This window comes from Populus nigra, chromosome 16, assembly GCF_951802175.1.
Source record: "Populus nigra chromosome 16, ddPopNigr1.1, whole genome shotgun sequence".
NCBI lineage: Eukaryota > Viridiplantae > Streptophyta > Magnoliopsida > Malpighiales > Salicaceae > Populus > Populus nigra.
The window spans coordinates 12486826-12503791 of NC_084867.1; the positions used below are offsets into that span (position 1 = coordinate 12486826).

Sequence of the window (16966 nt, forward strand, 5' to 3'; positions counted from 1 at the left end):
ACCGACCGTAAGATCACCTATTGAAAAAAATCAGACAAAGAAGGGATAGCAGTAAATAACCATAAAAAAGGTTTTCTTTTCTTTTCTTTTTTCCCCAATCCTATGAGTATCCTCGTTTAATTATCCCTTTGAATGAATCAATGCTGGCTATATAAAAAAAAATAGCTGAATTAAAGTTTGGACGGTTGTACTGTATTAGCATAATTTAATTATTTGATTAAAAAAAAGAGAGAGAAGCAAGCCTTTAAAATTTCAATCATAACTAAATTGGTATACCAACGTTTCTAAAAAAGCAAAGCTGGCTAATGTTTTCTAGGGAAAAAACAATTGGTATACCACGTTGCGCAACAAGAAGAGTTAAAAAAAATTCCAAGAGTAAATAAAATATTTAGATGATATCAATGTTTTGGAGAGAAAAAAATTCAAGTCATTAATTTGAGTTAGTTCAATAAGATTAATTAATTTAATAATATAATTAAAAAATTAACAATAATTAACTATAAAAAATAAGTTAACAATATTATATTTGGAAAGAGAATGAAAAAAAGTCAATTGAAGATTCACCGTCATTCCGCAGCAGACACCACTCTATCACCGGAAAAAAGCTAACCAAGACGGTTGTAACACTATTGCAAAAGGTTGTACGATAACATCAAAAGATATCGTACACGTCGTCATAGCAACGACCGAAAAGCAAACTAAGAAAAATACCATGAAACAAGCATCTCATGTTTATATTTAATCAATCAGTCTAATTTAATTAAAAAATAAAGTTATTTTTACAAAGCTAAAATTAACAAAGAACAATAAAAAAAAAAAACTTGGGATAATCCGAGTCATTTTCAAAACTAGAGAAAAATCTTATAGAAAGTAAGTAAGAAAAGAAAATAACATAGCCTAATTTTCAATGAAATAAATGTTAAAGGATAAAACTAAAACAAAGAGATTAAAAAATGGAAAAAAAAACTAAGCAATCTCAGGCAAATCTATCATGCTTGGGTTAGTCTTTCGAATTTATAACCATAGAAATCTTAAATTCAAGTTAAACAAAAAAGTTCATTTTCCAATTAATTTAATATTAAAGGGTAAAATCAGAAAAAAAATATATTTAAATCTAACAAATTTACCAAAATAAAACAAATAACAATAAAAAAAATTATAAGGATCATATTTGACATAAAAAAATAAAATTAAATGACAAGGGGTGAAAATAAAAAATAAATTCAATTAAGAACATGATTTAAAACAAACAAATAGTAATAAAAAAAACAATAACCAAATCTGACAGATAAAAAAATTGAAGGAGGTTGAAGTTGAAAAAAAATTCAATTTTATAAATCATTTCAAATAAAATATATTTTAATAAAGGAACATGAAATAAATTTTAAAAAAAATTAAATTAAATGGTTGTTTTGAAAATATGAAGGTTGAAGCATTAAAATCGAGGAGTAAAGCAAAAATAATGAAAAAAAGTTGTTAGTATTGCACTAGAGGTCCGCATGCTACAAGCATTGCCTAAGAACTAAAGGGTTGTTGAGATGATTCAAATAATGTTCTGAAAACCACTATTTGACCACCGCACCATCTTATACATCTTGTCTAAATGACACAGCTTCAACCCACGTGTTGATGTTTACAATATATGCATCAGTCATCTTTTTATAATAATATTTATATTTATTTAATTAGAAAAGTGCTCTTGATAACAGCAAAAAAATCAAAATGTAAAGAAGAAAAAGCTAGGAGTACTAGTTAAAGAATTTGTGATTTTAAGTTATTTTAATATTTCTTGTTTTCAAAAGTAAATTAATAATTTTATTTTGCAAAAAAAAATATAATAAGACTTTATTATCTTTAATAGCCAGGTCACATGTATTTTTTTTTTTATAAGAAAAAAAATTATCATTTCATCATTTCAATTCATAATATAAATGAGTTTATAGCTACAGTTTTAAAGACACCTTTCTGTTTTGCTTTTTTTGGTAATGTTTTCAATAAAAAAATTTGAATATTAATTTTTTATTCTTAATTTTTTTTTTTGAATTCTAATTAAAGACTTTCGTTAATTTTTAAGTATTTTTTACCTATATTTTCATCTAAATTATACTTTCTTTATAAGAACTGATGTCATTGTTTACCTTTAATGTTTTCTATCAAATATTCTAACATAAATCCCAAATCTTTATTTGAAAAATTAAAAAAAAATAATAAAAAATAAAAATAAAAAATTAATAATAATCTAATAGATATATTTGATGTTTGTCTAAAAATTATTATTTAATTTAAAAAATAGCTTAGCTAATCTAATATTTATTTTTAAAAAATAAATTAACTAACAATATATCACTATCGTACAGTTTAAATAACATAAAATTTTCCACGACCGCTCCTTTTTCCATGTCTATTGCATGACAAAAGAGTCCTTTTTGCCAATCCACATCTTACGCCATTAAATCATTTCTGTTGGTAATAAATAAATTGTCGGTTAGCACGTGGCACCAAATACATACGCGTAGAAGGCGACCGAAGCTTGAATTCCCCCCTAACCGTAGAGGAGTGTTTGTTTTTACATTTTAAAAAAATAAAATTTTTTTATTTTATTTATTTTAAATTAATATTTTTTAATATTAAAAATATTTTTTTAAAAATAAAAAAATATTATTTTAATTTATTTTTAAATAAAAAACATTTTAAAAATCAATCATAATCGTACTCCGGCCTATAAACACAAGCAGCAAATTGATAATCAATTTCCCCCTTCTCCACGCCTGCGGTCTATTCTCGATGGAGACACTACAGGTGTCCTTCATGGCATAACTCTTCTTTCCATAATTGTATATTTGTATGCACTCGATATAGTTTAATATTGTAATTAAGTTATATATTTTTTATTTTTTAAAATTTTTAAAAAAATAAAAAAAATTTGAGAAACGGGTCATTAACTTGAATGAGTTTCATAAAATTAGTTAATTTAACAACATAATTAAAAAATTAACAATAAAAAAATAAGATGATAATATTATATTTAGAAGGACAATGAAGAAAAATTTGTTAAAGACTCATCATCGTTCCACAAAGAACACCACTTTACCAAAAAAAGCCAATCAAGACGGTTATAACACTATTGCAAAAGGTTGTACGATGAAATCAAAAGTAGGGACGATTATTTTCGGTTCGGTTATGTTTTTATCAAAAAAATAACCAAACTGTTTTTTTTTTAAAAAAAACCGAAACTGAACTGAAATTGATTCAAACCAACAAGTTTTGGTTTGCTTCGGTTATTTTATAACAAAAACCAGTTTTTTTTAATTTGGCTCGGTTTTTTCTGGTTTGGCTCAATTTTTCCGGTTTGGCTCGGTTTTTTCAGTTTGAGTTCGGTTCAGTTTTTTCATTTTCAGGATTATAAAATCGAACCGATCTGTTTTTTTTTTTAATTTTAACCGGTTTAATCAATTTTTTTATAGTTCGGTTTTTTCTGTTATTTTTTTCCGATTTTCTCGGTTTTTCAATTTTTTTGCTCACCTCTAAATTCAAAAAATGTCGCACACGCCATCATAACAACGACCCGGAAAAAAAAAAGCGAGCAAAATACAATGAAGCGAGCATTTTGTGTTTATATTGAATCAACTATTCTAATTTAATTCAAAAATAAAGTTATTTTAAAAAGCTAAATTTAACAAAAAAACATTAATAAAAAAGACTCGAGATAATCCGAGTCATTTTCAAAACTAGAGAAAAATCTTATAGAAAGCATGTATGAAAATAAAAATAACAGAGCCTAATTTCTAATAAAATAAATATTGAAAAATGAAACTAAAACAAAGAGATTAAAAAATAAAAATAAAAAACTAAGCAACCTAGGGCAAATCTTATACTTGGGTTAGTTTTTCAAATTTATAACCCATGAAATCCTAAATTCAGGTTCAACCAAGAAGCTTATTTCCTAATTAATTTAATGTTAAATGGTAAAATCATAAAAAATATTTAAATCTAACAAATTTACCAAAGTAAAACAAATAGTGATAAAAAATAAGGATCATATATGATGTAAAAAAATAAAATTAAATGATGAGGGGTGAAAATAAAAATAAATTCAATTAAAAAAATAATTCAAAACAAAACAAATAATAATAAAAAGAACAAGAACCAAATCTTACAGATAAAAAAAATTAAATAAAGATGAAGTTGGAAAAAAAATTCAATTTTATAAATAATTTTAAATAAAATAAATATTTATAAAATAACAAAAACTAAATTTAAAGAAAAAATAAATTGAATGATTGTTTTGAAAATACAAGGTTGAAGCATTAAAATCAACCAATAAAGTGAAAATAATGCAAAAAATTTACCAGTACCACATTAGAGGTTCGTATGCTACAAACATTGCCCAGGAACTGAGGGGTCATTGAGACGATTAGAATACAATCCCAAAACCCACCATTTGACCATTGCACCACCATGCATGTGATGCTTAAATGACGTGGCTTCAATCCCTGTGTTGGTGTATACAATTTATGCATCAATCATTTTTTTATAATAATATATATATTTATTCAATTACTAAAGTGTCTATTATTCAACCTGATAACAACAAAAAAATCAAAATATAAAGATGAAAAAGCCCATGAATGCTAGCTAAAGAAATTATGATTTTAAGTTAGTTCAATATTTTTTGTTTTCAAGAGTAAATTAGTAACTTTACAGTGAAAAAATATATATAATAAGACCCTATTATTTCTAATAGACAAGCCATATGATATTTGGTGAGAAGAAAAAAATCATCATTTTACTATTTTGATTCACAATATAAATGAGTTTAGAGCTACAGTTTCAAAGGCACATTTCTATTTTTGTTTTTTTCATAATATTTTCAATAAATAATTTTCAATATCAATTTTCTATTGTTAATTTTTTTTTGAATTCTCAATTAAAGACTTTCGTTAATTTTTAAGTTTTTTTGTCTATATTTTCATCTCAATTACACTTTCTTTTTTAAAAACTGATGTCATCGTTTACCTTTAAGTATTCTAACATAAATCCTAAATAATTATTTGGAAAATTAAAACAATTTAATAAAAAAAAAATAACTCGAGTATAAAATTGATAATAATATAATAGATATATTTGATATTTGTCTAAAAATTATTATTTAATTTGAAAAAAAGTAGCTTAGCTAATCAATATCATAAATTTTATAGTATTTAAATAGTAACTAATAACATTCAATTAGGTAATTAATTGAATCCATTTTATATAGAAAAAAATTCCTGTGAAGGTATTTTTATTATTTTTTATAAATAATAAATTTTATTATCTCTTCTATTTATATTTTTTAAAAAATTAACTAACAATATAACACTAATTCCAATTTAAATAACATAAAACTTTCCACGATTGCTCCTTTTTATCATTATACAGTCCAACCCAAGTAATTTGCTGGGAAGATATTCTTATCATTTTTTACATGTAATAATTTATTTTTTAATAAATTAATTAAGATATATCACTAAATTAATTAAGATAATAAAAAAAATTTATCCCACATTGAGAAAATATAATTTATATATATATATATATTAAAGGCTTCAAATATCACATTGAAAAAATTAAACATTCTTCAAGTATTTATATAGTGAACTTTGAAATGAGTTAGTAACCAACTAAAAAATATATAAAAAAAGGGTCTTTGGGTATGAGAAAAAACACATTTGAAAAAAAGAGATTCTATTAGGTTTTTATCGGGTCAACCCGAAACTCAGATTGACTCAACAAGTCAACCAGTTTACTCTAGGCTAATTGCAGGCCTGAATTTTAAACAAAACAGATCTGGCAACGCTATTGGGTGCTGCTGGCAGCAGAACCTACTGTTGTTGGGTCTTGGTGGAGCACGACCCACCACCATTGAGTTCTGCTGACAACAAGATTCAATGCTATTTGGTCCTTCTACCCATCATTGCCCAATGTTGTTGGCCCCTCCTAACTGGGTATAAGACCTACTATCTTGGGGTCATGCAGGGCAGCAAGCCCTAGTAAACATGGGTCTGGCTATGAATCCAGACCTAATATCCTGATAATATTACCCAAAATAATATTATATTATATTATTTATGAATTGTTTTATAATTTATTTTACTATAAACAAATAAATAAAGTATATGATATGAATAAAAATTTTATTTAGAGCTCCATCAACTTTAATATGATAATATTATACTTATATATTTTTTAATATTTTTATTTTAAAGAATTCATTTCGATTATATGTGAACATGTATTAAGAATATGCATATATAATTTTTTTATGCCACTATTTAACTATTTTTTGAGTACTAATAAAGTTTGTTAAAATATATAAATCATTTAGTCTAAGCTAAAACAATAAAAATAACATAATACAATTATCAAGATTTATTTTTAAAAATAATATTACTAAATGAATTCCCATTTATGTCCATTAAACATAACATAATCCTTCAAGTGAGACAACTTTACTCTTTTTTTTTATTTCTTTATTTTATTTTATTAAAATAGATTATGCATATACTATATTCACTACTACCACTATTGGAACAATATGCTAATATTTTTGAATTGTAAAAACAAATATATTTTTATAAAAAAATTCAACACAACTTCAAATGAAAAGAATTTTTTTTCACCTAACTTTTTTATAATATAAAAAAACTCTTATTATTTTAATTCCTTGTTACAATATGAAAAACAATAAAAAAAAATATAAAAAAATTCATATGCTAAGTCTTGTTGGGTCACAAGCAGGATCCAACACTATTTAATGGGTTTTGTTGGCCGCATGACCCAACCCCATGTAGTAGTAACAGGACCAAACAACCTAGCAATACTTGTTAACTAAAAAAAAAAAAAACCTCTCACAAGAGCTAAAATGTTGTTTATAGTATAAACACTTTATGCAATAAATTTATATACACAGTAAATATAAAATATTTTTCCCACACTTTTTAAATAAAATATAGAATAATAAATATGGATAGGGTTAGCACATAGAACAACCACGTTACACCTCGAAGATGGAATCGACCACCGACAGTCGCACTGCTACAGTTGTATAATACCATCCGCCCTCGATAACAGTGTAGTAGTCAAAACCTTATCCTTCCTTGTCAGCGTAAGCATTCAACATAGATGGCTGATTTAAAAAAAAAAAAAAATAGATGATGGATTTTTCTACAAAAATATCATGGTTCGGTAAAGATTTTGGTATAATAATACATGTTAAAAAAATATTTATAAAATAGCGTAGTTTTATCTCTTAGAATATTTTTTTATTCATAATTGTTATTTAGAATAATAATTGCATTTCAAAAAATATTTTTCTAATATATATTATTTAATAAATATTTTTTAAAATTAATTAACCTAATAAAAAATCAATTAAAACTTCTATAAAATTTAAAAGTTAGAATATAAGATTCAAATTACAAAACTTTTAATTAAAGCTTGTGTTTAATTACTATTCTTAATAACAATCGTATTTAAATTATATTATTTTTTTAATATTTTTTAATATTGCGAAAATCTAAAATATCTAACACGACATCTATAAAAAAGAAATGCGGAGAAGGGGGTCACAAAGCAAACATAGAGAGAGAGAGAGAGAGAGAGAGAGAGAGAGATTGAGCTAAGGACAATGATGAGGAAAGTATTGGTTGCAGTGTTGATTGTGAGCATGGTCGCTTCTCATTTTGAGAACGTAGCGTCTGATGCTTCTGATTGCATGGACGCATGTACCACCGGCTGCGTTCAATCAAACACAAGACTTATGAGCTGCTGTGAGATCAAGTGTGGGATAAGATGCGGTCCAGATTCTGAAGTCGAAGATCACACAGGTTAAAGAACCTGGGAGTCTCAAAGATGAATGCTACCTGGAATCTATTTATGGAATAATTTGCAGCAACTCTTTTGACTGTTTTTATTTTCTGTCAAATTCTCAGTGTTGATAGTCTTTGTATTAGAAATAAGAAGGGAAGGGAAGGGAAGGGAGGGGATTAGGGCTATCCAATCTCAATTTTGAATAAAGAAGGGAGAGAATCACTTCTGAAACTTCAGCTGCTGTAAGAAAAATTGTAGCCTTTTGTTCTTGAAACTTGATGATCATCATTTTAGACACAGAAAAACACAGATTCATCTATCAAGCTATAAGGCACCAGTAAAGTACACACTGCAATCTGCATCGTGGAACAAGCAATTAAAGAAAATAATGATAAACGAAGTGGAAGAGGAGAGAGGCCATACTGTCATCTTCCTTGATCTGGAACGAAGAACCAGAAGAAATTCCTCAGAATCCTAAAACAGCAAATAACCTCCATAAATAAAATGGATTTTTAATGGAGGAGACAATTTCATTAGCCAGTTAAACTCAGGCTGGCCACTAATGCGCGCACAGCAGAAGACCACATACTAGTGCATGCGATAATTAATGTCTGCCATCTCAGATCTGCCTTTTTCTGCTTTCAGCAACCCTGCGTTTTGCAAATCATGGTGGGCCCATGAATAATAAATAGTATTTTTTACTTTACCAAACAATTGTTTTAATTAGATAAAAATCTTAATTAACATCCCTCTCTCAATTTTTCAAAATATATATTTAGTTATTGTTATTGATTTTTTTTATTCATTAACATAGAGGATTCTCATTTTGTTTAATTATATGGATACATAAGTTTCTTGATTTATATTTAATTTTTTAATTTGAAAAAAATGTTAAAAAAGCTTTCATTTTAATTTTTTTTTTGTTAGTAAAAATTATCAAACAAAATCGTGACGTGTCACGTTTGAAATAGCTAGTAAACTTGATAAAACGTTTGTGAAGGTCAATTAATAAGATATTCCAAATAAATAACCTAATAGCTTTTGTTTTTTTTTTTTAAAAAAATTTATCCTACTAAACAATTACCTTGCCCATCTCTGAACTTTTATGATAGTGATTTTTTTTTTAAAAAAATAGCACGTCTTTAAAAAAATAGTGTAACTCAAAAAATATTATTTTAAAAAAGCATAGGATAATGAGCTGCGTTGTTCTAAACAATGCAGCCAATATTTTTTTAAAAAAAATTTAGAAATTGTATTGTAAATAAAGCCATATATATATATATATATATACTAATTGAATCTTATTTTCCTTATTATTTTATTATCTAAAAAAAATTTAGAAGTTCATTTCTAAAAAATTAAATTGAAGAAATTCTATTTGCTCAAAAAAATTTGTTAATTTTTTTTTATCTAAAAAATCGAAGTTATACGTATAAAAACAAAAGGCAGAAACACTTTGTATCTCGATTATTTGTTTTTTTTTTAGGACTTGAAGCAAACAGAAACACACTGTCCCACATCGAGCAATAACTGTGAAGCATCTTCTTGAAAAAATGTTGGAATCCAAAGAGATGGTCGTTCGAACATTGCTCCTTCTTTTCTTTATTCATCAGGACTTGAGCGAAACGGTAAGCCGAGCTTTTTTCTCGGACAAAAATGCCCTTGAACAAAGAGGAAAATATTGTCCCACATCGAAGCAAGAGAGATATCTCACGAAGGCAGTAAATATTTTTTTATCTTTTTTTTTTAATGACAGATGAATCATGACCGTGTGATCATAGCTTGCTAGATTGTGACTGTGGAGGATCGTTTCTTAACCATGGATGGTCCTGCGGTTGTCTGACAGGCCACCACTCCCACGAAGCCTATTATTAGAGCTACAACGACAACTCCCAAAATCCCAAGTTCTCCTTCCTGTATTTTTTCCCCTGTAGTTTCAGTTCACAGCAAGATAGCTTCTGTAGCGATTGGCTTCCTGTTACACCATGAGCACTCCCAAGCAAACGTAGTTGTTCATGGCGGTCATTTTCACTTCTCTTCGATACTTATCGGTGTATTCCTTTGAATACCAAATTGGCGGAAACGAAAACTGGGTTGTCCCTCCTGCCATTGATACCATAATCTACGTTGACTGGGCCTTAGAGAACCGATTCCAAGTTGGTGATACAGCTCGTGATCAGTTCAAACACAAAGAAATACGAGATCTGCCTTTACCTTCAACTTCCTGGGTGTTCATCATCTTTTTTTGCGAAGGTTTGAAGCACAGGAAGGATTCCGTGATGAAGGTCAGGGTAGAGGATTACAAGAAGTGCAACTCCCGTCACCCCAGCTTCTTTTCCAACACTGTTCACCATCTTAATCATCCAGCGTCTTCCTACTTCATAAGTGGGGTTTCTGGACACTGCGAGAAGGGACAAAGGATGATCATCATTAAGGTTATCTCAACTGATCAAGAGACTAATTCAAATCTGCAGCTTTTCCTTCTGCAGGAGTGCTATTCTTTCGGTGCCTGGAAAGTGCTCTTATCTCAGCTTGTTTCATTCTAACAAAATACCACCGCTAAAGCACCGCAGCCGCTCAGGGTCTTCCTCGTACTTTCATATTACTCTCCCCGTGGACACTACTGGGGCTCGAAGCAAAAAGACGGACAGAGATAAAAACACCTAGGACCAGATTTGTCCCACATCAGAAAAGAACGAAGAAACAAGAGAGTTAATAAACTGTTCGAGGAGCTCAGAACAACACGACCTTACTTGAACAGGATCTGTTCTATAGGATCGTACCTCTGTATCCTTAATCACTAAGGAGACAGGAACTTAAACCTGGTTGAGGAATCATGACCGTGTGATCATAGCGTGAATAATGGCTTGATGGCCCTCGTGATCATCATGGCTGTAGAGGATCGTTTCTCAGCTATTAACATGGCTGGGAATGGTCATGCGGTTGTCTGACAGGTTTCTTTATTTTTGAAAAATCACGTACGTTGTCAAAAATATACATATGTTTTTTCTTCTATAAAAAAAAAACAAAGAATTGATACGGAAAAAGGCTATGCATATAAGTTAGGTTGATGCCCCGTCCCTCCATCTTTCCCGACCTTCAACAAAATCTTAATCCATGGCAACCTGATTTTATTAATCTATTTTACTACAGGGCACTCACTATATTTGTTATCGTAAAATCTAGCATCATCCTAAAAATTGATTTTATTTGTCTTTTCCTTTTCTAGTCAACTCGAGTTTCTTAATACATTTTATAATAGCCTCTTCCTCCGAGTGTTTTAATTAATAAAAATGTTGGAATTTTGATTTTCTTTTAATTTTATAGACTTAAGTTGATTGGTGTATTCCACTTTCATCCTAGGTCAAATTATTATAACAAAACTGAGAGAAAAAAAAAAAGAAATGGAGTGTCATGGATATACATCATATCACGTAGGTATTTATATCAATTATAGATTTTTACTCTTCAAAAATACCATTTCTTTTAGCATCCTAAAAATTAAGGTAAAATATATGAATTACCAATCAATTCTCTTGATATTTACCATAACGACAAACACTACATATTTTCTCTCTATAATTAACATAATTTGATATATGTTAGATAATTTAAATTATCGCATTACTCGATTTGAACAATATATCTCAACAATATCAAAGCAGTGTAGAGGGACTTGTGCTAATCAAATGTCAGATCTCTCACGGTGTATAGGGGAAACTGAAAGTATCAACTCCTTCGTATATGACATCTATATAACCTATTAGAACATATAAAACAATTATCTCAATTAATCAATTGAAACTAAATAATTAGCTTTAAAATAATAAGAAAATTAAATATATTTTTAATATATACCTGATGTAATTGTTGCGTACCCAAATCATCTTGATAAAACTCATAGATATGAGTGAAATTTAGTATGAAATGTCTAGCCCACACCATCTGACAAGACAAGCTACAAAGTTAGTTGTATATTTTTTCACATTTAATTTATATAAAAAACATGTTGACTATATAATCAACTAGAAAAATAATTCGGGTTAACATGTTTAACCTATAAAATTTGTTATTTAGATCATGATAACTATATACAAAATAAATTAAAAATGAGAAAGTCTAATGTCCCAGCAAACTGAATATTAAAAAAAAGAAGTTTGAAATTAAAAAGGTTAAAAAACCCCTAAAAAATATTAAAGAACAATAATAAAAAAAAAGGTCATCAATAACAATTAATGATCAGCCTCTCTGTTATATGTATATATGTATATGTTAGGGCAAAAAATAGATCGAAAGAGCACCATGTCCCTCGAATCTCTGACAAGGCAGTATTAAATATTAATTGCCATGTATAGCATAAAAAAGGTAAGTACAAATATCCTAATTGACATGATAAACGTTCGTAAATTGGGCATTTGGTCTAGTGGTATGATTCTCGCTTTGGGTGCGAGAGGTCCCGAGTTCGATTCTCGGAATGCCCCATCTTCACCATAGGAGTTTTACCTCGTATGTTCTGATATTTCTGATTTTGCCGACAAGATTCTATGAAAATATCCTATCTTTTTGCAAAAAGGAAAAGCAGTGGACAAGATAGAAAGATTCCCGCATCAAGAAATATGAGTGGAAAATATTATTAACAACTTGCACTCAGGCCAACAAGGTGGGTTTAAAATATTCATGGTGACCAGAAGCTACCACACCACTAGACAGCGCCATACATCAAAAACTTCAAACAATTACAAAACCAAACACATTTTTGACAGCAAACCTACTTAGATGAAAACATTTGCAAGTGCTCTTCGCAACAAACCAAGGTTATATATATATATGGATATGGTGGTGGAATTAATCAGGAAGACCAAGCTGGGAAGGATCATATCTGTGTGTAGCTTCTTTCACCTCGTAAAAGAAGAGCTGTTTTAGATAACTGGTGGCTTTAATACAAACAACCACTGCACAAGACAACTACGTAGTACGTACATTAGATAAAAAAAAAAAAACACATTAGATAGGTTCTCCTCGTTATCATTCAAGTTCAAATTCAATTACAATTTAATTACAAATCTCTAAACTTCTTTTTTTTTACATTCAATTTATATAAATAACACTTGACTACAATCAATTATATCTTATTATTATTATTACTTCTTGCAACTCAGAAGACTGGTCAATTATATATTTTTTTAATTACAAGTGTCTTAACATCACTACATTTTAGAGTATTGATGTCATCTCACCATTACATCAATGAAAAATGTGTCTCTCATCTCCAGCTCTCTACCAATACTACAATTAATGCATTGTCAAGATTTATGAGGCACAATTGAATGATCTCATGAAAACCAACCTCGATAACATACCGACACACTCGCTCATGCAACTCTATAAAGGTATGTTATTTAGGTATCACTAGATAACCACCCTGAAAATCAAACAATTTAGTTAAATTATTAATAAATATCGTTAAAATTGTAATAATTAACAAATACACACACACACAACATTGACCTATCATCAAGATCCCCATCAACAACAAGGTGGTTCTGCTTGTCGACACTCCTAAAATAGGTTGAACCTCCTTTAGTCCGAATCATGTCTATCTCGAGGTTCTATATAAAAAAATATTGTTAACGTTTGTGATTTAATTAAAGTTGACATAATTTAAAATAAATATAAAAAAATAATATATATTATCTAGTTTCACAAGTTTTTTTATTATGACCCATTTGACAACGTATACCACTTCTATTTAATGAATACCCCTCTCTAGCATCCATTTCATTATGTAAACAAGTGGATTTTCTTCAACTCTTATCAAACAAATTCAAGTATTACATAGCTAGTATTATTATTTTATATAAAATTCAATATAACTCATAATTTAACCTAAATCAACATTATCTCATTACATAATCTTTTTATTTCACGATCAATAATAACAAAAAAAAACTATTTATTTAATAAAATAATCAAACTATCAACTAAAAATATATCTAATTAATATAATCCATAATTTAACCTAAATCAACACTAACATTTCAAACATATAATTTTATTCATTTACAATCAACAACAACCTAAAATAATTAAACAAAATAATATCTAATTTACAACTTCAATTACATCTAATTAACTAATTTAAAACCCTAACACTCCATAAAATCCAATTAACACTAATTAAATATAAATTATATCAAATTAATTAAAATGAAGAAATTAATATATTTTTAGAAGTGAAATGTGGATGGCCACAGCTATGACTAGTTTGGTCAGAAAATCTAACATTGTTGCTGGTAGAGGAAAAAAGCTCAACTGTCACGAGTTTTGCTAGAGAGCAAGAGGAGTGTTCGATCGAGAGAGAGAGGCAGGCTGTTAGAGAATGTTTTTGGTGGAGAAAAGAGAAATCTTAGGTGATGTCCTCTACGACTCACTAGTGTTTTTTTTTTTATTGCATTCAAAAATAAAGAAACCTGTCAGACAACCGCATGACCATTCCCAGCCATGTTAATGGCTGAGAAACGATCCTCTACAGCCATGATGATCACGAGGGCCATCAAGCCATTATTCACGCTATGATCACACGGTCATGGTTCCTCAACCAGGTTTAGGTTCCTGTCTCCTTAGTGATTAAGGATACAGAGGTACGATCCTATAGAACAGATCCTGTTCAAGTAAGGTCGTGTTGTTCTGAGTTCCTCGAACAGTTTATTAACTCTCTTGTTTCTTCGTTCTTTTCTGATGTGGGACAAATCTGGTCCTATTTTGTTCAAGGGTGTTTTTGTCCTAAGGAAAACGCTTTGTCCGGCTTTTTGCTTCTTGCTACGAGCCCCGCTGCCCCGGTAATATCCAAGGGGAGAGTAGTGATATGAAAGTACGAGGATGACCCTCAGCTACTGCGGCGCTGCCTTTGTGGTGGTATTTTAGAATCCCGACCGGGGACTATCTGTTACTGTTTTGGAGAAAACAGCGTTCTTGCTGAGGGTGGAGCACGTTGAAAACTCAGATGAGATGACAAGATTTCCAAAAACGTTTCGAGGTAGAGGAAATCAATTACAAGAGAGGATGGGTTGCCTGGTACAAACTGGTTTGGACTACAATGTTGTCTCCAGCTTCATTAAACAAGTTCCAATGGTGCCAAACCAGACCAAAGATGCACTTGAAAAGAAGATTGATTGCATGACAAATTTCCTAGGCTACTCGGTCAACTCACTGGAGGAATTCCCAGCATATTTATGCTATGACTTTGAGAGGGTTAAACTTAGATTTCGAATGTATATTCGGCTGAGGGAAAAAGGTGCAGCAAAACCCAAAGTATCGATGGGCACAATCCTTGCATGTTCATGTGCAATTTGTAAAACATTATGTAGATGTCCACCCTGAAGGACCAGCTATGTGGGAAAGTTTAAGGAATGCATCAGCTTCAAGCCAAGGCTAGTTCTGCATTTAAATTGTGCACAGTTTATATGTTTTGTTTCAGTCAAATTGATGCCATCCATTCATTACCACGGATCTAATCGCTGAGCGTTTTTTCTGTTTGCTGTAGTTTTTAACAAATTTCTCTATGAATCATCCATCTCGTGTTCTCTGTTGCTCACAATATCATGTTGCTTATTGTTCTCCAACTTGCAGATCTGAGATGGCAGCCATTAATTAATGAATGCACTAGTATGTGGTCTTGTGCTGCGCGCGCATCAGTGGCCAGCCTGAGTTTACCTGCAAATGAAAATGTCTCCTCCATTAAAAATCCATCATCTATCCTTTTTTTTCAAATCAGCCGTCTATATTGAATGCTTTCGCTGACAAGAGACCAAGGATAAGGTTTTGTCTAATACACGGTTGTTGAGGGCTGCTGGTGTTACACAAGTGTAGCAGTGCAAGTGTCTGTGGTCAATTCCATCTTGGAGGTGTAACGTGGTTGTGTTAAGTGCTAACCCTATCCATATTTATTGTGTCATTAATACATGTGTCGTGTTTGCTCTCTTACTATCGAACAGTAGCCCAGCCTGGTAAGAACTTTTTGACCATGCCAGGCGGTGCCCATATTTGCATGCTTGTTCTACCCATGGGCCTGTCAATCCATTTTACACCTCTGCCATAATAGCTCAAAAGGTTAATGGAGTTTTTGGAACTGACTGGTTTGCTCAAAAGCCATCCATCATAGGAATTTTAACCATTGACTTGACGTTCAGCAGATGATTTAGTTGCATAGATACTCACGGTCGTCCTGTCCTGTATGAATGGGATGAAACAGTGTGCTCGCCCCTTGTTTGCTGTGGACCGAAACTCAACATTCACAGTTTGTTTTTTCCAAGACAAAGCAAAATATTCATAGTTGATGAGCCAAAGGTTCGTGCTCCTTATTAAAAGAAAAAAAATAAATTAAAAGAGTGTGCTCCTTGTATCTTAGTCAATGCCACGATTCCTCTCCTTATCTTGCCATGACTGCATGGTCCATTGTTCTTGCTTCACTCCAAAATTAGTGGGTATCCTGCTTTCCAAGAAATTTATTTACTCACATATCGAATATTTTCACTTCAATGGAATATATGGGTTCTAAACAAGCGTTCAGTACAAACAAAGAAGAGAATGGTTGAAGAAGAAACAGTCCCATAGAGCTGAAAGTGCATACGAACCATGTACTGGCTTCAGCAAAAAGACTAGTGATTTGATCCAAAATTATCATGTGCAGAATAATATACCTCTGTTCTCCAGGTATAGCAGCTTCATGTGAAGATCATCATCCGTTGTATGGGAAGTGATGGACGCACTCCCGGCCATTGGATTCCTTCTCATTTCCCTCTCTAAGATTGTGATTGTGGATGATCCGTTGGCGAAAAAAAAAACATGCACTTATGGGCTAACTCGATGGCCATAAGTGCATGTTTAACGGTGACAAAACGGTTAACGTAAGACTGGAATTTATTTTATAAATAAGTCTATAGTTCTTATAGCTTCAAAAATCTTCATAGCGAATCAAATATACCCCTCCGACACTTACTTGTATTTTAAGATTTAATTAAATATTGTAAGATGTTAAAGTTAATACAAGGATTGAAAGAGACTTATAGTCGGTTTACTTTTGTATAATAAAAGTATTTTTTTAAAAAAGTAATTTTTT

The 16966-nt window shown here is 30.1% G+C and overlaps 1 protein-coding gene, 1 long non-coding RNA gene and 3 other non-coding genes across 5 annotated transcripts; 3 read left to right on the top strand and 2 right to left on the bottom strand.

Annotated features, from left to right (window-relative positions):
• Window positions 1-9588: 9588 nt before the first annotated feature.
• LOC133675066 (early nodulin-like protein 21) lies at window positions 9589-10822 on the top strand. Its single transcript, XM_062096341.1, has one exon. It carries the CDS (start codon window positions 9864-9866, stop codon window positions 10392-10394), a length of 531 nt encoding a protein of 176 aa, XP_061952325.1. The 5' UTR covers window positions 9589-9863; the 3' UTR covers window positions 10395-10822.
• Window positions 10592-10805, top strand: LOC133676386 (small nucleolar RNA U3). Its single transcript, XR_009835597.1, has one exon. It is a non-coding gene; the product is annotated as a small nucleolar RNA U3 (small nucleolar RNA).
• A 1435-nt stretch (window positions 10823-12257) lies between the features above and the next one.
• On the top strand, window positions 12258-12329 carry TRNAP-UGG (transfer RNA proline (anticodon UGG)). The gene has a single exon. It is a non-coding gene; the product is annotated as a tRNA-Pro (tRNA).
• A 1986-nt stretch (window positions 12330-14315) lies between these two features.
• LOC133676385 (small nucleolar RNA U3) lies at window positions 14316-14529 on the bottom strand. Its single transcript, XR_009835596.1, has one exon. It is a non-coding gene; the product is annotated as a small nucleolar RNA U3 (small nucleolar RNA).
• Window positions 14530-16145: 1616 nt separating this feature from the next.
• On the bottom strand, window positions 16146-16661 carry LOC133675049 (uncharacterized). The gene is made up of 2 exons (XR_009835329.1): window positions 16548-16661; window positions 16146-16336 (listed from the first exon to the last, which is right to left on the bottom strand). It is a non-coding gene; the product is annotated as an uncharacterized LOC133675049 (long non-coding RNA).
• Window positions 16662-16966: the final 305 nt, after the last annotated feature.